The sequence below is a fragment of the Corylus avellana genome, chromosome ca5 (genome assembly GCF_901000735.1).
Source record: "Corylus avellana chromosome ca5, CavTom2PMs-1.0".
NCBI lineage: Eukaryota > Viridiplantae > Streptophyta > Magnoliopsida > Fagales > Betulaceae > Corylus > Corylus avellana.
Window position 1 is genome coordinate 11,532,767 of NC_081545.1, and position 22,030 is coordinate 11,554,796.

A 22,030-nucleotide genomic window follows, 5' to 3' on the forward strand; every position below is an offset into this window, starting at 1 on the left:
AATTTGCCTACCCCTAGTGGCTAGGCCATTCGAGTGCTCCATGTAAAGACTTGGTGGATGAGTGTAAAGACTCTAGTCACCCCTTGTACATTCGTTGGATTTGAGCGTAAAGGTTGTGAGGTATTGCTTTTATGAAATAGTTGTTGTATCCTTGTGTTTGTGCTGTGCATTGTAATTTACCTAACCTTTGTTGGTGAGAAGGCTTCCTAGGCACTGCTGTGTGCTTTGCTTGGGGAGTTGAGGGCTGCCTAAACATTGCTTGGTGATTTGGTCTAGGGCCATCAAGTGTCTCGTTTGAAGGTGAAAAATCAAACCTGTGACACCTACTCCAATGATAGTAATCTCGTAGAAGTAAACTCTTTTGTTATGTAATAAGGAAATTGATATACCTTGTATCCATCTTGTTGGCCTGGAGCTAAAGAGAGCCATTTTGGTTGAGCAATTAGACTCAAACCGTAGATCCTAGATCCTCTTGGGCCAAGAGGATCAGCCAGCCAGTTGTTCAAAGAGCAAAAGGGGAAGCATGGAGGGGATAATTCTGCTACCTCATCCTAACTATTCCAATATTCTCAAAAAAAGAATTAGGCAATGCTTTTAACCTGCTAGTAGGCACGTAGCACTACATGTCGCCTAATAACGATTATAGAATGCAAGGATTTCAACGCCACTACCCTGCCACGACCGTTCCTTTCTAGCAAATGACACTTGATAAAGGACGTACACTACTATAGGACATAAACCGATTGCCACACTTGACCAAGGTCGTAGCCTATCAGCTGGCGACACCGGCTAGAACCATACAAGGGGAAGAAATACTCTACATAAGTAAGGAATGACAACCACTCTAAGTGCACATTCTACACAGCTTATTGTTATTACATTTTCGTTTCCATCAAAGAAAATTTCTTACAAATGTAAGCATCGAAGGTGTTCCCACCAAAATTTTGGGCTAGTCTCAGACATTTTCGGTTTGGAATTGGTTGTGCGAAATTGTTAAAAAATTAGATGCATATGAAGTATTTGATGAAAGTTTTTATTTAAATGAGCAAATGAAGTATTTACATATTGTTCATCATGCAAACTTAAAAGAGTTATTGAGCAAAAATTTGTAAGACACAATTTTTTTATGGGTTGATGAAGACTTGGGAGCTATTTCTTATGTGGGATTAAGACTAATGACCCGATAATTAATGTATTTAGGGTTCTAATAGAAGTATGACACAAACATGCTATTTTTGTATCCATTTTGATAATAGGGCTGATTTTATATTCCCAAAACAGGACAGATTTTGTGTTTGTTTTAAAAATAGAATTGATTTTCTTTCTACTTTTATCAACCTTTCTTATTTGAGCTATGAGTTTTGTTATTTCATACTCTAGGCTTTGATCTCTCAACAATTTTAGAGATTTTTCTTCTTTCTTTTCTTTTGTTCCAATCACCTTGGTAATATATGGAAGCAACAAAAGTTTTGTTTCTTTTAATGGGTATTATACGAGGATCAAGTTGGTGGACTATTTTTGTCGTTTTGTTTTGATGGTTTCCTTTTCTAGGAGCTTCTTGCACCATTTAGGCCAAGTGGCTAATTATCTTTATGGTATATATATATATATATATATAAATGCAAGTGCCTTACTTTATGTCACATCCGATTGGAAAATTTGTTTAATTATGATTTTTTAAATTATTTGAAGACTTAATCACAACCACACAAAACTTTATAGATTAGCCTAAAACTTCGAATGTCTTTCAAAAATCAAAGGGCTATGTTACTCTATAATTTAGTAGTGAAATAGTGTGCATTTATATATATATTTTTTTTAAAAAATTAAATAATTCAATATCTTCGTAGTCGGGTTTTTACAACAAAAAAACACTTCAGATCTAAATTTAGATCTAAATCTTAAAGTATATTGACTTTGTTGTCATTTGTCTCACAAATATATAGCTTTTGAATGTCGCTTACGACATTAAATTGTTTTTACTATGAACCTTTACAACCAGTATCGTTGGTAGCTTTTCTGCAATCTCCTTTTATCTTGAAGAACCCTCTATGAGGTTGTTGGTGTTTTGATTTAATCTGGTTTTAGTAACTTTGTTTTGTTTCGTTGGCTGTCATAATTATTTTACTCGTTATTAAAAAATAAATAAATAAACACCCATTTTCTCGTCTCTCTCTCTTTCTCTTTCTCTGTGAAGGCTAAATTAACAGTGCCAGTGAAAAACCGTTTTCTGTCTGGTGATTTCCTTCCTCCTATATTTTGGTTTAGGGCTTTACTGAAGCTTCGGCATCAGAATTCAGAAGCACTGCTTCGGCCAGACACTTGGAAATGCTAGACCATCTCCCAATCGAGGTGATCGTCGAAATCCTCTCGCGGCTGCCGGTGAAGTCGCTGGTCAGATTCATTTGCGTTTCCAAGACATGGTACTCTCTGATCTCCAGCCCCCACTTCATCGCCACCCACCTCAATCGCGCTATCTCCGATCCCCAATACCCACCTTACCTTCTCTTGGGCCACTACGACGACGAGATGCAGAAAGCGCGCTTCACTCTTCATTCTTCCGATGACCCATTCCCTCGCAAGCATATTTACAAACAGGTGAACTACAGCTTCGCAGCACTGAATCAACTTCTGTATTATCTCAGAGATGAAGTAGAACGGAAAGGGGGTTTCTTCGAATGCGCATCGGATTTCACAGAATTCCATCGCCCGCCGAAGAGCAGCGGCCGATTTTTCAGCATAGTGGGTTCGTCTAACGGCCTTCTTTGTCTGGCCGATGACGTTTCCGGTTGCGATAGCTGTGAGTATGTTCTATGGAATCCTTCTATTCAAAAGGCCATACGCCTTCCGAGCCCTGAATCTCATGGCCCGCATATGCATTCTCTGGGTTTTGGTTATGATCCAGCATCCGATGATTACAAGCTAGTGAGACTTGCGTATCTTGAGGGCAAGACTCGTATTCGTTTCAACACGGTTCCACCTCTGGTTGAGATTTACACGCTTCGCACCGGCGCGTGGCGCTCGGTTGCCGCCCCCGGCCCTCCCTATGTGATTGGTGAGCGGTCCTTTTCGGCTTTGGTGAATGGGGCGGTCCACTGGCTCGCACACACTCCGCTGTGCCAGCATGCTTTTCGCAATGTAATCGTGTCGTTCAATGTGGGGGATGATGCTTTTGGTGAAATGGCTGTGCCTGAGGAATTACAAGGGTATCTCTTGAACATGGCTGTTACGGTGCTTGATGGGTCTCTTGCGCTTGTCCCTTGTAATCGAAGGTCAGGAGACGAGTGCCACTCCGTGTGGGTGATGAAGGAGTACGGAACAGCAGAATCTTGGACTAAGCTGTTTGATATTGACATTGAAGGAGGATTGGAGAGGGTGATTGGCTTTACCGAGAATGGTGAAGTTCTTCTAGTCACCAAGGATGGAAAGCTGGTTTCTTACGAACCTAGTAGCCAAGAAACAATGGATCTTCACATTCGAGGCCTAACGGAGTCGTTTTATTTGGATACTTATGTGGAGAGCATTGTTCTGCTGAATGTAGCAGATGGAGTCCTGGGACGGCAGGCGACTCAGTCTGGCGCTAATTAAGCACAAAGAATAGCAAGTAAAGGCGAGATACTTGATCCTAGTTTTACTTGGTATAATGCTGTGGATATATTATGCTGGAAGTACACTGTTTTTTTCTTTGTGATGCCACTTGTTACTCACTTTAGTTTGTTTTTGGTTCTGTGCAATGTTGTCTTGGGTTGGGTGAATTTTGACAGATGCTGCTTGGTTTTTTTAGCATAATTTGCATCAATCAATGTTTTGGATAGTAGGTAATTGTTGTACATAAAAGTGTTCAGAATGTTTGAATGATTGTTGGTTGCTCAAGTAGTTTTTGTTCTCTTGGGTGTGGTAATCCGCAATGGAGAATGACAGGAATCAAAACCTTAAATTGCGTTGGAACTTGGACGAAAATGAATGTGGTAAATCATGCTCAAATTATGTCAGGTGTGTCTATCCTCTGACCAAAAGGAAGTTCCACCACTAAAGTAAGTAACATGTACTATAATGTTCTTAGTATCCTTCTAATGGTTGATGCTGCTAATTGTTTGTTTAATGGGCGCAGAGTTGGGTTTTTTTGTTGTCGTTTGGGGGATGGGATGAAGGTGAGGCCAAGTTTGTTGCAGCACCAGGGAGGTTTACTCTGATTTTTCAGAATGTTTTATGGTTGATTTGATACTTGGGAGTTATCTTAGATTCGTAATTGTGTGAGTGCATGCTTATGGTCTATTTTCCAAGGGCCAGTACATGTTCAGGCTGAATTCTCAAAACCACGCTCGTTGAATGTCTTTGTACATTAGTAAAACAGAGTATGAAGTTTACTGTTAGTTGATGTAGTTTTTGTTTTTCAAAAAAAAAAAAATCATCTCATGCGGTGAAAGATAGTTGCATGATATACTTGAAAAGTATTACAGTCATGAGCTCTCAGTCCTTATCCTTATCTTTGATGATGTTGCTTCACAAATATTGATTTTGTAGGGTCCTTCCATTTATACTCTTTTACTTTTGATGGTATTTTGGAAAGAGTAATGCCACAAATGCTCTCACTCCCCCACTCCTACTTCTACACTCCTAAATGTGATTTTTAAAATCACTTTTGGAACAAAATTTAATAGTGATCCATTTCAAATCCAATGGTAATTTTAAAAGCCATATCAGGAAGTGTATAAGTAAGAGTGTGTGTAACATCTCTCTTTTAGAAAATGGAGTGTTTTGTTATGTTTCTGTTCTACATCTTCTGAAAATCAGAAATAGAGCATTATACAGTGCCACCATTAAAGTATCTATTACTCTAGAGATTTTTTATTTTTTATTTTATTTTTTTGTCACAATAACTTTTATGCAGCAAAAAGTTTAAGTGGATAAGTCTAGAATATTTTGATTGTCTTTTGTTCATTGTATTCTAATCTTGACATCATACAAGATTTTCTGATTCTGAATTATGGGAAGAGGCCTAAGCTTGGAAGATCATAAATTGGTTTTATACATATTTTATACACTGTCCATAAGGCATAAACTTTGGCATAAGCAAGAGCAAGCGTTTTGATAATAATCACCACAGACTTGGCTCCTTATAATTATATTTTACAGTGACAATCTCTGCAAGGGTTTGATCTGTGTTTCAACAATGCAATTGTAATCTTTTTTTTTTTAATTTGCTTGCATTAATTTTTGTCTATGTTGCATAATAACATGGACTGAGGCAGAATTGTCCAATTTAGGGAGCTAAAGAGTGTAGAGGTTTGCTCTGATGGTACTCCAGTTGTTCAATCCTCCTTTACTAGATGAGTGTAAACATGCAATTGTGAAGAAAAAAAAAAAAAAAACTCTACAACTCACAACATATTTTTCCATCAGCAAAAGCAGTGATCCTGTTGTTAGTGAACTTTGAAAAGATCCAAAAGTTTAATTCTCCCATTTCAACCCAGTAACTGTTAAAATATCTTGTAGTATAGTTGCTTTTTGCCCTTTATTGGGTGATTGGAGCGTGCAAATGTAATAAATGTCAACTATGAAAACATCTTTTTCAATTAGCAACAGTTATTCTCATAATTGGTTGATTTGGATAGAGCAATGGTACACTTTAACTTTTTTTTGGCTTATTGACACGTGTTAAGCAAGTTATTAATTTTTTTTTAAAAAATTAATATTATTTAATTACATATTGATACGTGTTAATAAATTATAAAAAATTTATAATTACGACGTCTTTCATTTGAAAATCTTGGATATACTCTCCGTTTATGTTCCTATTGTCTTATATTGAAGTAGGGAAGCATCTATTGAGATAACGGTATGGATCCTACTACCTAATTAATCTGATCATAGTTGATCTAGATGACATTTATGACGGTAAAGGAGTCACCTTTGAAGATAACATTTCTTATTCGTAGGAGAACAATTCTTTCAATTACAAATGAAAATGAATTGACAATTTTGCCCCTCTTAAAATAAGGAACCGGCTTCTTTATTTAAAATTAAATGGAGAGAATCCTATTCCTTATTCGTACGGAACTTACTTCTGAAATGTTAGATTTTATTAAATAAATTAAAATTATTTATTTTTTGTGTATTTCAAATAGTTATGAAAGATTTTTTCTACCCAAAGTTTTAAGTGCATTGTTGTGGGCAGTTAAAACTTAAAAGCATGTTTCATTTGCATGCTTCTCTTAGTGAGTTTTTTTTTTAAATTTTTTTTATGCAAGTACAAGAGACCTACAAAATCAAACCAGAAGAGAATGGTGGATCTTTCTCACCGACAATAGGAACAGAGGGGGGAGGAGGAGGAGCAGATGGAATGCTGCCAGAAAACATTTTGGCTGTGATTCAATATGCCATATAATGAGCACAGAAGTTTGCACTTTTATTAATTTTCCTAACTTCCCAAGTGAAAAAAGCTGGAATAGTGTCGAGAATGTGGAAAATGATATGAGAGATTCTCCAATCTTGAACGATACCTCTTTCCTTGGATTTTGAGTGAACCGATTTTTGTTCTCCTTTTTTGTGGGCTTCGTAATTAGCCACGCCCATGCATATCTCTTCAAAATAATTTCATAAACTCCAGGTTGATGAGCTTTCAGTATTCCGAAAGCTTGAAAATGGTGGGTTAAGTTACACACTGTGTGTCCCTTTTAGTATGCAACAATTCCATCTCACTGGCCCTCACCCCCTCCCAACAAACAAAAAAAATCATAGCTCCACCACTTGCGAGAGATAGTGAAGTAAATACCTTTATAAGAAATCCAATGATAAAAAGAGGGCTAGCTACTGCCCACATTAAGCGGGTGGAAAATAAATTTTGGGTGCTAATGAGGCGTACTTTCGCACGTACGCATTAAAGCGATGAGTATTGAGGAGTCATAAATTATTTCGAAAAATCAAGTAAAATGAAGTATCTCGATCAACCGAATTAGATCGATATAAAAACTCGAAAGCTTCGGTCGAAGTTTGTTTGGCTGAACTAGTGCAATACAAAAAATTGAGAGCTGATTGAAGGGATTAAGATGCTAATTAAGGTGGCTATTAAGTGGGATATGGCTGTTATGGTTCATGACCATTAGATTGAATCAATTTGGGCCATTGAGATGAATCCAAAACTACTATAAATAGACCTTTTAAGGGTGTTTTCAATTACTCTAGAAAGTGTTATTCTAGATCGAGTACCCTTTGGAATTTATTGTATCATAAGAACGGTTTTGTCTAATCATATTGTCACTTTAGAAAGGGGACAATACGTTATAAATAAATCATCATTGTGATCAAGCCTTGAAGTCCTTAAATTTGTTGCCTTCATATTTTTCCTTTCCCTATCATATTTCTTCTACAATTTTAGAATGTATTTTACATTGTGGAGGCTATATGCCGTCGATTCAAGTGATGAATCAGAACTTTGTTCGTCTTGATTGCTTTGATGGTCAAAACTTCACTCGACGACGCTTTGGAGACAATTCTCGATCATGCTCCAAAAGAAAGTGTCGAACCGAAGGAAAAGCGAAGAAAGAAAAAAGAGGTTGATTTCTTGTGCAAAGGTCATATACTCAACTCGTTGTCAAATAAACAAAAGATACCCTTATTTATAGAATTAAAAGAAAACAAAGAAAGAAAAATTGAAAAACAAAAAACACAAACACACCCACTGTGACGCCGTCGTGGGTCTTGAACACACCACTTTGAACTGACCCATAGCCCCACTTTCGCACGTACGCATCAAATCTTCAAAGTCTCTCACTTTCGTGTATCAAATTTTCTCTTTGTTCCAAATACCCTCTACCATTAGACATTGGAGTTAAATCAAACAGTAGAATGAGTAAAAAACCTTTATACTCTAAAATTTTTTAAAATTTTAAATTTACCCTTATTTATAAATAAAAAATTGTTATTATAATTATTATATTAAAAAAAAAGTGACCCATCGGAGGGTCACAAGTGGGTCACAAGTTCTGATCCTCCAATTGGTCACTTGGTGACCCACGGCGGCTCACAAGTTGTGACCCTTCATGGGTCACCTTAATGACCCTGGTGGGTCACAAGTGACCCACCGGGATCTTTCAAACTATTAGAATGTAGTGCTGTTCTGATTCGTGAAAGTGTTTGGATAGAATACCGGTAAATCCACTGGTCAAGAGTTTTTTTTTTAAAATATTATTTTTGAATAAAAAAAATTAACAGAAAATCCTGACGGAACGAAACGAAAGTTCAATATACCAAAGTGAGAGACTTTGAAGATTGTGGGAATGTTTGGAAAAGGTGCGTAAGTTCAGGGGGGTAAGTGAAGTTTTTCCTAATTATAATAATACTTTTTTTTTATTTATAATTAAGGGCAAATTTGGAATTTTTAAAAATTTTAGGGGTATAAATGTCTTTTACTCATTTTGCCGTTTTATTTAGCTGCAATATTTAACGGTAGGGGGTATTTAGAACGAAACGAAAGTTTGAGAGTTTTTGAACAATGGGGATGTCTGCAAAAAAAGGGGAAAGTTTGGGGGTAAGTGAAGTTTTCACGAATTCTTTTTAGTTTTTTCATTATATTAATTAATTAGTTTATTTATTTTTAAAATTTTTAGTTAAAGATAAATTTTTATTTTTATAAAACTTACATTTTAATAAGAGGTATTTTTCTTATTAGCCGTTTAAGTGAACGAAAAAATTCTAATGATAAGGGAGAGATTAAAAGGAGCTAAAATATTAAGGGTATTGCAAAAGTCAACATAAATATAATAAGTTTTAACCATTTAAAAGTTTAAACTATGCATGAAAATATAATAAAATTAGGTCCAATTTGGCCCAAAATGGATAGGACCAATAGCTCAAAACAAAATCGTGGCCTAGCCCAAACCAACATTACTGACCGTAACCGATGGTCAGTGACGGAACGAAACACGTTCGACTGAAGTAAGTGAAATTACTGACTTCTCCAACTTTGGCGGAGTTCAAATCCTTAATTGTACTAGCCGACTTCAAGACTAACCATAATTAGAGGGCTATTATGCATTTCAACATTTTTTTCTAAATGATTTGGACCACACTTTCATTTAAGAAAAAAAAAATATATATAAATCTATTTATTTATTGAATGGACCAGATTATTTGGAAAAAAGAATTTGAAAAAAAAATGTTAGGATGTATAATATTATCCTAATTGTAGGTTTTGTTTTGTTCTATTGTTTTTAACGATAAAAAGAAAAATCAATAGCTTGGGGATCAAGTTTGGTTCCCCATTGTTTAGAGGTGTCAATCCGGTCTAATTTTTTGGCTTTTACCGAAAACCAAAATTGAGATACCCCGATTTTCGGTTTTGAGAAACTGGGACGGGAACCAGGACTCCGGTTAGCCGGGTTCCCGGTTACCAGCTAGTTTCAGTTTTATTCGGTAACTTTTGGCACCCGTACCATTGTCGCGTGAATTTCCCCATAAGAGAACCCCTGCTTCCTTCTTCAGCGCACGAAGCACGCTGCCCCCTTCCCTGTTGTGCTGCGACGCCGAGAGAGAGAAAAGAGAGTGGGTGGAAGGCCGGCCGGTGGGGACTGGAATTTCTCTTCAAGGTAACTCTCTCTTGTTTTAATCTTCTCTTCGCGTCCTCCGTTGCAAGCCCGTTTTCAAGGGCGAGTTTGTATCATTCATTCACTCGCTCGCTCGGTTGAAGGTGGAGTTGGGGTCTCCGTCCAAATCCGCTATTTCCCTGGTGCACCTTCTGGTGGTGGTTCCTAAGCCTCGTAGCTTCTGGGTTCGCCATTGCTGCTGAGAGACGAAGGAGCATAGTAGAAGAAGAGAAAGACTTCAGCTTTGAATTCCGTCTATCTCTGTGCCTGCTCCACTACCAGGTCAATTTCTTTTGTAAACCTGATTTTCTTCTTTCGGAGTTGTTGTTTGTGTTCTTGTGTGTTGTTTGGTTTGTGGGTGTTTCTTCTCTTTGGGGTTTAGATGAGGTATTTTGTATCTGAAAATTTGAAAGGCAAGGGCTTTGCAAAGGTACCCATTTTGGGGTTTCTTGTAGAGTTTATATCTTTGGGCTGTCATCGTGTGCTCACTGTTTGGTTGCTGGGGAAATTGAGGGAAAGTGAACAAAATGAGAAATTGGGTTTTATGGTTTCTTTTCTTGTTCTGTTAAAAAGAATAGAGGAAAAAAAAAAAAGAAAAGAAAAAAGAAGAAGAAGCATGAATTACTCTCTGAAACTCGTTTTGTTGGTTTCTTTCCTTGGTTGTTGAATCATGGCGAGTATGTGATGAGTAATGCTAGTCCTCCTTAGAAAAAAAATCGATAATGATCCTCTTAAATTTAATTGTGATTTTAAAAACCACATCAGGAGGACACAAGAGGACAAGAGTCCTCCTTCTAGCGTTACTCGAGATGGTGATATGACTTTTGATCTATATTCGGTTCTGTATTTCTGAGCAATGTTTTGGATTCTAATATGTGGGGGAAATGTGAAGGAAAAATACACATATCTCCCCTCACGATTGTTCCATCAATTGTCTCAATGTCCCGTGTCACTAAGGCTAGCAAAAAGGCAATAATGACTGTAAAAATTGTCAATAAGACAAATATATACTTATAAATTCAAAAAAGTAAAAATTAAAATTAAAAATTAAAAAAACCAAGCTACCCCTTGGCCAAACAGGTGTGGCTCGCTTTTTTATTTATTTATTTAGTTTTATTTTTAAGATTCTTTTTAGATAATTTTATGAATGAAATTTTTGTTATTTGGGTGACATTGACATTTTTTGGTAATTTAGGGGAGAGACATTGACACAATTGGTAGTTTGGAAGGATATCGGTGGTAGTTTGAGGGGAGTATGGATACTTTTTCCTGCACGGGAGAATTACATTTTACTTACCTATCAAAAATGTGTACTTTTTCTGAAAGTGAAATATTAGGTCTAAGTTGTTTTGGATTCTAATATATGCAAATCTCAGCTTAGGTGAGCATGGTAGTTTTTAGGAAAAATTACACTTTATGCCCCCTAAAGCTTGGTGTGTTTTTCAATTCGACCTCCAACGTTTTAATTTTTGCAATCCACTGCCCCAAAGCTCCAATTTTTTGCAATTTGGCCATTCCGTCAGTCAAAGCCGTTTTGACTGACGGAACAGTGATCACGTGATCATTGCGGGCCTTTTTGTACCCAAAATGCCCCCACCCACACCTTACCCTCAGCAAACGACGTCGTTTGGTGTTGTTCCTTCGCTAGAGTTAGTTGATGGGTCACTGCTCGGAAATTTGCCTTTACCTGCAACAAGATAGCGAGCCCAAACGACGGAATCTCCTCCTCTGCCTCCTTTGTCGTTCAAAGACAGTCCCCTTTAACGGTAAATTAATTCAAACTTTGAATGTCCTTTTCTACAACCAGAACCCAGAGCACAACTCATTTTCTAGACAATATAATAACAAAAGAGTCTCCCAACTGGGAAGAATGTCCAAAATCTAGTGCCTGGCCAGGATGTTTCTTCAAGAATAATCTTATTCATTTTGTTGACATTCTTCCTAAAGGGATCGCACAAGTCAATTTGTTACTTGTATGTTTTGTTTGTCGGCGGCATACAAATCTTCAGGAAACCATGTTCTGCATTTGGATTGGTTAGGTCTAAGCCCAAAGACAGATGTTGGGAGATGAGAGCATTCCAGAAAGTTAACGCGTTGCCCTATACCTTGTCCTCTTCCATGTGCTTGCCCCACGCCTTGTTCTCTTCCCGTAGGCGAGCCAAATCTAAGCAAAGCCAACCAAGTTCGAAGCCAGATTTTGGGGATTCAACGAACTCCGGCAAAGGAAAAGCACCAAACTTTGATTAACGAAAACCGTGATTCTATGAAACTTGTAAGAATTAGAAAGCACTAAACTTGAGCATGAGATATTTGAGAGAAATTTGTTAGAAACTTAGACCATTAATCGTGTTACTTGTTAGAGAGAGATAGAGAGGGAGGGAAATAGAGAGACAAACCTGAGAACTGAACGGAAAGTTGGAGCGGTGGAGATCGGAGCGGCGTGGGTCACGTGGGTTGGGCGTGCGTGTGTGATGGATAGGCATGGGGGCATTTTGGGCACAAAAAGCCAGCAGTGATCACGTGTGGTGCACGTGATTATTGTTTCGTCAGTCAAAACGGCTTTGACTGACAGAATGGCTGAATTGCAAAAAATTGAAACTTTGGGGGGGTGGGGGTAAATTGCAAAAATTGAAACATTGTAGGTCGAATTGAAAAACACCCCAAACTTTGGGGGGGTAAAGTGTAATTTTCCCTAGTTTTTAGTGTAATTTTTTTTATTCTTGCAGGAAAAAATTATTTGGAATCATTGTCTGGATTAAGAATATAATAATTTTAATGCCAAGATTCTTATTTGCGTAATAATGAGTTGTAATCTTTGCCCTGCATCTTACAAAATCTTCATTTGCTTTTCCTTTTTTTTTATTTTTTTATTTTTTTTATTTCCTCCATGAACTAGGTTCTATGTCCTCCAGAGTGTTTCCTACTCTTACTGCTGTTCTATGGAGTTAGTTGTGCTTTTCGGGCAATGTGACACTTTAATTATAGTCTAATGCTTCTCTTAAAGTGCTTCTGGCATTTTATAGTCTCTTGTAGACTTTTTGAAATAATTGAAAATATGTGGAAGACATGTGGCAAAGTGTGGTAATTACTTGGGTAGTCATGTTCATTAGGTCATTACCATGCATATGAAATTTCGTTAACATAGTCTATACATGTTCATTAGGTCATTACCATATATATAGAATTTAAAATATTTTTCTACTGTGTTAAACAGATTAACTTTTAAAGGGACAGGTGTGTGATCATCTGTTTCTTGCTCTTGTACTTTTGCCAAGATCCTTCTCTTTGTTTTTTTGCATCGACTGTTTTACTAGAAGCACTTTTGTAGAGGCTGGTTGCAGATTTCTGTTTAGATTTGCATGCTATAATGTTTAACAATATTTTCACAGCGTCTTTGAATATAGTGTTCTACACAAAATGAGAATCTTCGAGTTTCTGTGGATATATAACATCAACTATCTTTATGGGCACTAAAAAAGTTCAGCTTTGACTCTGTGTTTTGTGGCCTTCACCCCTTCTATATTTTGGTTCAGGAATTCATTTAACTTTTTCTGCTTGAGCTTACCTAACCCCACTGTCTTCAATTGCCACAGAAAGAAAGACAATGTCAGAATATCTCCCAAACGAGGCGATCATCGAAATCCTCTCAAGACTGCCTGTGAAGTCGCTCATGAGATTCAGGTGTGTTTGCAAGACATGGTACTCTCTCATCTCCAGCCCATACTTTGTCGCCACCCACCTCAATCATGCTCTTTCCAATCCCCACCTTCTCCTTCACCATTTAGACTACCAACTTAATAAAGAAAGATTCACTCTCCATTCTTTCGATGAGCCATTCCCTCGCAACCATTTCACCAAACACCTGGACTACAGCTCCCCTGCCATACATATCCTCCTGCTTTCTCTCGATCAAGAAATAGAAGAGAAAGGGGGTTTCTTCGCATATCCATCAGATTTCATAGAATTGCGTTGTTTACATCAGAGAGTCAACAGTTTCTTGTACGTAGTTGGATCATCTAATGGCCTACTTTGTCTTGCGGATGATGTTTTCGGTAACAAAGTTGGGTTATTTGTTCTCTGGAACCCTTCTATTCAAAAAGCTATATCCCTTCCGGAGCCTAATATTGGATTTAGATCTTACGGTTCATTTATCCATTCTCTTGGCTTTGGGTATGACCGCAAGACCGATGATTACAAATTGGTGAGACTTGTGTATCTTGAAGGCACTACTAATATTCGTTTCAATGATGTTCCACCTCTAGTTGAGATTTATACACTCCGAACCGGCGCATGGCGCTCTGTTGAGGCCCCTGGTCCTCCCTATGTCATCGAGATGTGGTCCTCATCAGTTTTCTTGAATGGGGCAGTACACTGGCCAGCACACACTCCACGACAACAAGGTGCGTTTCGTAATGTGATCGTGTTGTTTGATATGGAGGATGAGGCCTTTCTTGAAGTGGCTATGCCTAAGAGCTTGCAAGGAGCGGAACACTTGAACGTTACTGTGGCGACAGTTGATGGGTTGCTTGCGCTTGTCCCCTTTAATGAAAGTGGCAATGAGGAGTTTCACTCCGTGTGGGTGATGAAAGAGTATGGAGTAGCAGAATCTTGGACGAAGTTGTTTGATATTGACATTGGGGAACGATTGGAGAGGGTGATAGGCGTTACAAAGAATGGTGAAGTTCTACTGACCAAGGCTGGAAAGTTGTTTTCTTATGGACCCAGTAGCCAACAAACTTTGGATCTTCACATTTGTGGCCAAACAGACTCGTTTTCTTTGGATACCTATGTGGAGAGCCTTGTTCTACTGAATATAACAGATGGAGTTCTGGAAAACTAGGTGACTCAGTCTGGTTCTACTAAGCACAAGGTTAAAGGAGAGGTAGATAGATGATACATGACAAGTCTTAGAGGTTACTTTGTCATATGACTCTGGATGTTATGCTAAAAATACATTTATTTCTTTCCCATGCTCATTTTTACAAGGTGTTACTTTTTTCTTTTGTTTTGGTTCTGAGCTTTGTTGTGTTTGGGGGGATGAATTTTTACAAATGCTGCTGGGTCTGTTGAGCATAATTTGTGTAAAATCCAAGTTTCGAATGATTGATAGGTAATCATGCTACAAAGAAAAATCTTCCTCATTTAAGATCAAGTATCCTGGATGTATTAATGATGATTGTTGGTTGCTCAAATATCCTGGTTAATTTCGAATGCATGAACACGTTTTCGAAGTTTTATATCCCTCTTTCCCATTGTGTTTCCTCATTTAAGGTCATCCTCAGGCATCCTGTCTTTCACTGCCTTAAATTTGAGTTCTTGTCACCATATGAAAGTGATTTTGGTTCATTGTTTTCTGCTATCATTTATAGTAAATATTGCAAGTCCATAATTCAAGTACATCTGCCTTGCTTCCCCCAGGCAGATAGAGAATGATATATTTTCATTATCATGCCAAAACCAGCAGACTGGTATAAAGTCGAGAGATCATTGGTGGGCCTTGAAGGGTATAAGAAACATAGAGAACATCAAATCATTTGAATGTGCTGTACACTTCTGCGCCTATAGGGAAAAAAAACCAACTGAGAGAAGCATTTTTATTCTCCCTCATGAGAGAAGCATTTGTGTCTCCCCCATGGAAGTGCTTGCATTTTTGTGATGAAGATAATTTCATGAATATGCTAGAAAATATTAGTCCTTATCCTTGATGTTTCTTCCAAATATATGGATTTTCTGTGGTATGTTTCTGTTGTGCATTTCTGAAACTCAAAAGCAGTAGCGTTATAGAGTGGGTGTTTCCATTAAAGTATCTACTACTCCAGTTACTTTTTCCTCTTTTATTATGTGATTGTAGTATGCAAATGCGCAAAATGTATTTGTCTATCAGTAACGAACTGTGAACAGATGTTAGTTAGGATTGTGAAACTATGTATTCCTAGGCAAACAGCTTTATATCACTGAAGCCTTGATTTCCTTGTTATTATACATTTGTGCATGCATTTTCCCGTGTCTTTTGCAAGAGGCTTGACTGATTTGGTTTCAAGTCCCCCTCTACTACAAGTCCAGGTATTATAAGTCAAATCAATTGAGAGTCGTTTGCCATGTTCTGCTGAATATAGCAGATGGAGTTTTGGGAAGGCAGATGAGTTCGTCTGGTGGTAGTAATGGCACTAAGAATAGCAAGCAAAGGCGAGATATGCAATGCTGGTTTTACTTGTTTGCAGTTCTTCAATTAGTGTGCTTAAGATAATTCTGATATTGACCTCCATATCCCTTTATATGCACCCCTGCAAAATGCTTATCAAATTGCTGGTCCAAACCATCTGGTTTACAAAAATGAAGAAAGAGTACAGCAATGTGCATGGTTACAGTTTGTTAGGGGGGGGAAGAGTTGGAGTCAAACTCAGTTGGTGTTGTCAGAATCTTGTATCCATAGGCGGCCGACCACCCTGTTGCGCCATTTGGTCATGCAATGGCACTGTCACATCTGGAAGTGAGGAGGGAGGAAAGGAGGGACTGTAGCATTACTCATTAGAACGGAATTTGTCTGATTCTTTTAGCATGTTATTGCTTTTCATTTTAGAAGGAGATGTTAAAAGTAATAGCAATGATTAATGAGGATTGTCTAATTCTTCAGTAAGTTGTATTGTGTTTTTTTAATAAATGAGAAGAACAAGGTACACCAAGACATTAAAAAAACAAAACACAAATACAAATGCCAAAAAAGAAACTTCTATTTTCACTGCAATCCAACCACACCCTTGGTGGAACTCCTTGTGAGTGGAGTCGTCAATTGGAAAAGCCGTTAGTGAAGCTGGTGGTTGTAGTTGCTCATGATGAAACATGTGGGTTCCAAAAAATGATACTTATTTTAACTTAACTCTTGTCCAACTTTTAAGAGGTAGATGTATAACAATGGAGGAGATATCTTCAAGGGAGGTGATGCAGGAAAAAAAATCAAGAATAAATTTTTTTAGGGCTTAGATTCAAATATGAAATTTCTCGTGCACCAAAAAATCTCCACATAAGAGAGCTAGAGGAGCTGTGATGAAAGTGATATGTTGTAAGAGATCAAAAGGGATGGCAGAGCATGTAGTCCACTTGCGGGGGTGAGACCCGTGGATGGTGGAGTGGAGGTCGGTGAAGGAGGAGGGGCACGGGGGGTGGTGAAAGTGGAAGGATTGTAGTGGATCTAACCTCTAATAACCCAAACAAAAGAAAATTTAGAGAAAAGAAAAAGAAAATAATAACAAAGAGGAGACTTTCTTCACAAATTATTTTGGTTCTCAACTATCCTCCCCATTTGTTGTGCTCAACAATCTGTAGTACTTTTACTTTCAACACTGGAGTAGAAAATGGCGTCTTTGGGTATGCGGCTATTTTGCATTTTCTCAAGATGAGAAACAGAAGCACTACCGTGAAGAGTTCTAAAATAAACATCGGTTCTCAATGGTTTATAGGAAACAAGTGAGAAGATGGGTACTTTCTTTTTACTGTTAATGAATTTTCAAAATTAATACGGATATATATTTATTTTGTGGTTTGGGAATATTTTAAATGGAAGGTATTAAAAAATATTTAAATAAGGTAAGTCTCACAAGGGAAAAATAGAAAATCTAGTTGGCATTTATATACTTTAAGCATTTGCTTTAAAGCAATGCTTAGGTTTATGCACTTCTGCATATATTCAGAAATGTTAAAAATTATTATCTCAACTATCTTTGAACCATCTCTCTATAGTGAATGAGTGAATTTACCATTGAATTTTTGTAGGACCCACATGAGTCCACAAATCAATGGTGGATTAATTAAATTTGCAAAAAAAAATGGTTGAGAAAATGATGTGTAGAATATCTCATAATCTAATCTAACAGTTTGAATTAAGTGTCCTTTAATTTCGTTTGTGTAAAACGCAATTAAACAACAGAAGATTTATGGGCTCTATTGTTAATGTTAGTTCTTGTGTTGGCTTAATTCAGTTCCAAAATGTAGAGGCTACTGTTTACGGTCTCAAACATTGATATAGAATGTTCAAAATCCAATCTCCACTGTTCATAATGTAGATTCATGTGTCATGAACGTCCCTGCAAAATTTCAGCCCAATCAGACCACAAACGCCCATCGATCGGAGCTATTGATCAAGGCTGGACAGCATTTCCAAAATGATGTTTTCTCCCCACTGCAGGCCATGTCCGGACACGGTGCTAGGCTGTCCGGACAGGCTTTCCAGAAACTCTATTTTTGCTCTGCAAGGCCCTGTCCGGACAGCCCATTAACCTGTCCGGACACCCCGTACCTATTTTGCCAAAAAATGTATTTTTAGTGGGCCCAGGTGTAGGGTGTAATGTACTGATATATATACATCATTATAGAAAAGAGGCATGAATTTTCGCCCCCAGAAAGTTCGTCAGAGGCTGTGCTAAGAGAGATTATATGTGGTTTGCGTTAAATTGAATCTCTTAAAGTTTTAGTTATTCCTTTGATAAATCTACGATTGAGAAGTCTATCGGAAGAGTTCGGTAAAAGAGAATCACATTGAAGAAGATTGTGAGCAAGGAAACGAGTTGTAGGCTTGTCGATCTTATAGAGCCAAGGTCTTGCAAAGGGTTGTAAGTGTTCCTAGTGTCTGTAATTTCTGGATAATCTTTTAATAGTGATTTCCTGGGTTTAGCTGTCCCGGAGAGGTTTTACTTTTATATCGGTTTCTAAAAGGTTTTCTCTTTGTAACCAAAATATCTGTGTCTGCCTCTTTATTGCTTTATATATTTTTGGTGATTGAATTGTTTATTGTTTCACAGTATTAATTCCGCATAAATTGTGATAAACAAGTTTTTGGAGTCGGCATAGCGTTTTTCAATTTGTATCAGAGCGGGTTCACTCTGTTTGGATTAAATTCCTGAGTGAGATCTGTTGACTCCTGTTTGTTATGAATACTTCTCAAGTGGAATATGATCTTATAAACTCCTTCAACAATTTGTTGGAAACATTTACTCTTTTGAGACATCAATACACAAATTGTTTGGAGGATTTTCAAGATCTTGAACATGTGAAATAATCTATTGTTACTAAATTGTCTGAATCACATGCTTTAATTGATTTTTTAAAATATGAAAATGTTGTTTTAGGTTCTAAAGTTGATTTGTTAGAAAATAAATTAAAAGAGTCAAAAACTCAATTGGAACAATTCTCTAGCAATTCCCTTGAGAATATGTTGCATACTCAGAATTTTGATTGTGATAAATTTGAGTTAAGTTTTGATTGTCATGTTGCTTTGTCTTCTAACAATGATTCTACTTCCGAGATAATATTTGTTAAATAAAAAAAAATAGAAGACTCTTTGGTTAAAAGAGAAATAGCAGCTGCCTCGACCTCACAAGGTAAGAAAGTTAAGAAAATTCATATTGAACCTTGTGTATCTTACCCCAAGTATAGAGTCGTCCATCCTCCTAGGAATCTACCTCCTAAAAGGTTTATCCCTACTTGTCATCATTGTGAAAAAGTTGGTCACATTCGACCCAACTATTTTAAAGTGAAACCTCATGTGTATAAAAATAAAAATTATGTTTCTAGGAAAGAACCTTTGGGGTTATGCACAATGATGATGGGAGGTGTGTCTAGATTAGACAAGATTGAAAATGTTCACGTCTCTACACATTCTTTCAAGAAGGTTTGTGTTAGGAAGGATTATACCATTCATCTATTGAAAGGGGGTGGTAGTATCTCACTTAAATTTAGGTGAGTAAATAACATGTCTAGGAATGGTTGTTTTGCTTATTTTTGAAAATCCTAGAGCATGTTGTTTTTCTTTGCTTTGCATATTTTTGTTTTTGCTTTCTAGTTTATGCATTGCAATTTTTTTTTTTTTTTTTTTGTTACACTTTTTGTATGAAGAGTGTATACATGTTTGTTTTGAGATTCTTGTTATGAGGCATATTCATAAAGGACTTTTCAAGAAATTCATATGTTATGATCTTTGAAAGGCTTATAGATGAGATATTGTGTGCGGACCACCAAGATTTTTGTCTACTTGCGAATCAAGTGTTCATGAATGTGTAATGTCTTGTGAAGACCTAGAAGTAGTTATTAAACCAAATCATTATTTTGTAGTGGGACCTATAAGATGTGATAAAAGTTTAATGCTAAAGAACATTCATGTATTGCCTGTTGTAATCTCAATTCAAATATGTTGTTTTTCTTTGCTGCCCTTCTTTGTGGTTTATTTGTGTTAATAAATTTTTGAGAAAGGAATTGGTGTTGCAAAGATGTTTGAAATGTTAAGATGGATATATGCTTTAAATGCTTTTTAATTGCTTAATTGGAAATCCTCTTAATTTATGTACCTATGGAATACACTTATCATGCTTGAGTTGATTATCTTTATAATGAACTGACATTGATCCATTCAAGTATGTGTTATTGTGGTGCATTTCATTTATGCTATCTCTATGCACTTAAGCTTCAAGAAGGAATGTCAATCCATGACAAATTTGTTATGTTGAACAAACCATATGCTGGTTGACCAAATGCTGGTTAAGATTGACCAAATGCTGGTTGAACCTAGAACCAATAAATTCCAGTTCAAATCCTTATGTCTTGTACTTTAATTTTTATGAAAGACATGTTCTCAAAGAGAAAATCTAAAGTGAAATGTGCAAAATGCCAAAATATTCCAAAAATGGAATTTTCACTATGTCAATTTTTTGTGCTTGGCTCATCTATAATTAAAATTCCGAATGTAGTTCTAAGCCTTGTGATAAGACTAAGGGGGAGAATATTAGATGAGGGTGACTAGGCCCTAGTAAGGTTTGACTTCTAACCTAACAAGATATGAATTTCTTTCATATGGTTTGAAAGTTTTAATGTGCCTTCTTTGTCAATAGATGTTTGTCCATTGCTTGACTCTTGACTGTGGCTTATCACACACAACACATATAGCATAAATAGTGATGGTACATAATGGCATGACATGAGTTGCTACAATAATTTTGTTTATTCATCTTTTGATACTCTTGCATGCTTTGGGTATTTTTTTGGCACATTCAACAAGAGTTTCTCCTAATCTACAATTTTTTATCATTTATTGGATATACTCTTCTTACGAATACTCTTGTTTGAAACATTTTTCCCTTGTTGATATTGAGTCACACATTGAGGGAGAGTTTTTACTGATGTTTCTTCATGATCTTGCATTACTTCATGCATGTTCTGTTATCTGTGATCATGAGTTTTATTTCTGTATTCCTGTTCCACATATGCCTTGATGTATTTAGTGAAGTGTTTTAGGAAACATGAAAACCTTTTGTCATTTTGTGACAAAAAGGGGGAGTAAATATGGGGAGATGATGGGATTGGCTCGGCATTTTGGTTTTGTCACCGAATTGCCAAAGTGAGAGTTTTTTAGTTTTTGTGTTGGCTTAATTCAGTTTCAAAATGCAGAGGCTACTGTTCATAGTCTCAAACACTGATATAGAATGCTCAGAATCCAATCTTCACCGTTTATAATGTAGATTCATGTGCCATGAACGTCCTTGCAAAATTTCAGCTCAATCGGACCACAAACGGCCATCGATCGGATTTGTTGATCAATGCTGGACAGCATTTCTAAAATGCTGTTTTCTCCCCACTATAGGCCATGTCCGAACACGGTGCTAGGCTGTTCGGACAAGCTTTCCAAAAACTCTATTTTTGCTCCGCAAGGCCCTGTCCGAACAGCCCATTAACCTGTCCAAACACCCCGAACCTATTATGCCCAAAAACGTGTTTTTAGTGGGCGCAGGTCTAGGGTTTGATGTACTGATATATATACATTATTATAGAAGAGAGAGGCGCGAATTTTCGCCCCCAGAGAGTTCGTCGGAGGCTGTGCTAAGAGAGATCATATGTGGTGAGAGTTAAATTGAATCTCTTAGAGTTTTAGTTATTCATTTGATAAATCTACGGTTGAGAAGTCTATCAGAAGGGTCCAGTAAAGGAGAATCACGTTGAAGAAGATTGTGAGCAAGGAAACGAGTTGTAGGCTTGTCGATCTTACAGAGCCATGGTCTTGTAAAAGGTTGTAAGTGTTTCTAGTGTCTGTAATTTTTGGATAATCTTTTGATAGTGATTTCCTGGGTTTAGCTGTCCCGGAGAGATTTTACTTTTAGATCGGTTTCTAAAAGGTTTCCTTTTTGTAACCAAAATATATGTGTCTGCCTCTTTATTGCTTTATATATTTTGGGTGATTGAATTGTTTATTGCTTCATAGTATTTATTCCGCATAAATTGTGATAAAACAAGTTTTTAGAGTCGACATAGTGTTTTTTCAGTTAATACTTTGAATACATTTCTGGTGAGAAAAATAATGGAAGAAAATTGAATTTTGATACTTAAATTTGCGTGTGACTATGGTAGGTTATAGAATTTTGATTTTAATTGTCTTCCATAATAATACGAGAAATGCTAAACATCTT

General features: G+C 36.9%; 2 protein-coding genes across 3 annotated transcripts; both read left to right on the plus strand.

Moving 5' to 3' along the window:
• The first annotated feature begins 2,328 nt into the window (after positions 1-2,328).
• LOC132181767 (F-box/kelch-repeat protein At3g06240-like) lies at positions 2,329-3,588 on the plus strand. Its single transcript, XM_059595003.1, has one exon. It carries the CDS (start codon positions 2,329-2,331, stop codon positions 3,586-3,588), a length of 1,260 nt encoding a protein of 419 aa, XP_059450986.1.
• A 5,726-nt stretch (positions 3,589-9,314) lies between these two features.
• LOC132181071 (F-box/kelch-repeat protein At3g06240-like) lies at positions 9,315-14,736 on the plus strand. Of its 2 annotated transcripts, XM_059594125.1 has the most exons (3): positions 9,315-9,587; positions 9,689-9,866; positions 13,178-14,736. In XM_059594125.1, the coding sequence occupies exon 3, from the start codon at positions 13,189-13,191 to the stop codon at positions 14,422-14,424; it is 1,236 nt and encodes a 411-aa protein (XP_059450108.1). In that variant the 5' UTR covers positions 9,315-9,587; positions 9,689-9,866; positions 13,178-13,188; the 3' UTR covers positions 14,425-14,736. The 2 variants fall into 2 exon arrangements, with proteins under 2 accessions (XP_059450108.1, XP_059450109.1); XM_059594126.1 differs by lacking the exon at positions 9,315-9,587 and having other exon boundaries at positions 9,597-9,866.
• Positions 14,737-22,030: the final 7,294 nt, after the last annotated feature.

Excerpts from the sequence above, each read along its gene's own strand:
- LOC132181767 (XM_059595003.1), top strand. The coding sequence starts at position 2,329 with ATGCTAGACCATCTCCCAATCGAGGTGATCGTCGAAATCCTCTCGCGG.
- LOC132181071 (XM_059594125.1), top strand. The coding sequence starts at position 13,189 with ATGTCAGAATATCTCCCAAACGAGGCGATCATCGAAATCCTCTCAAGA.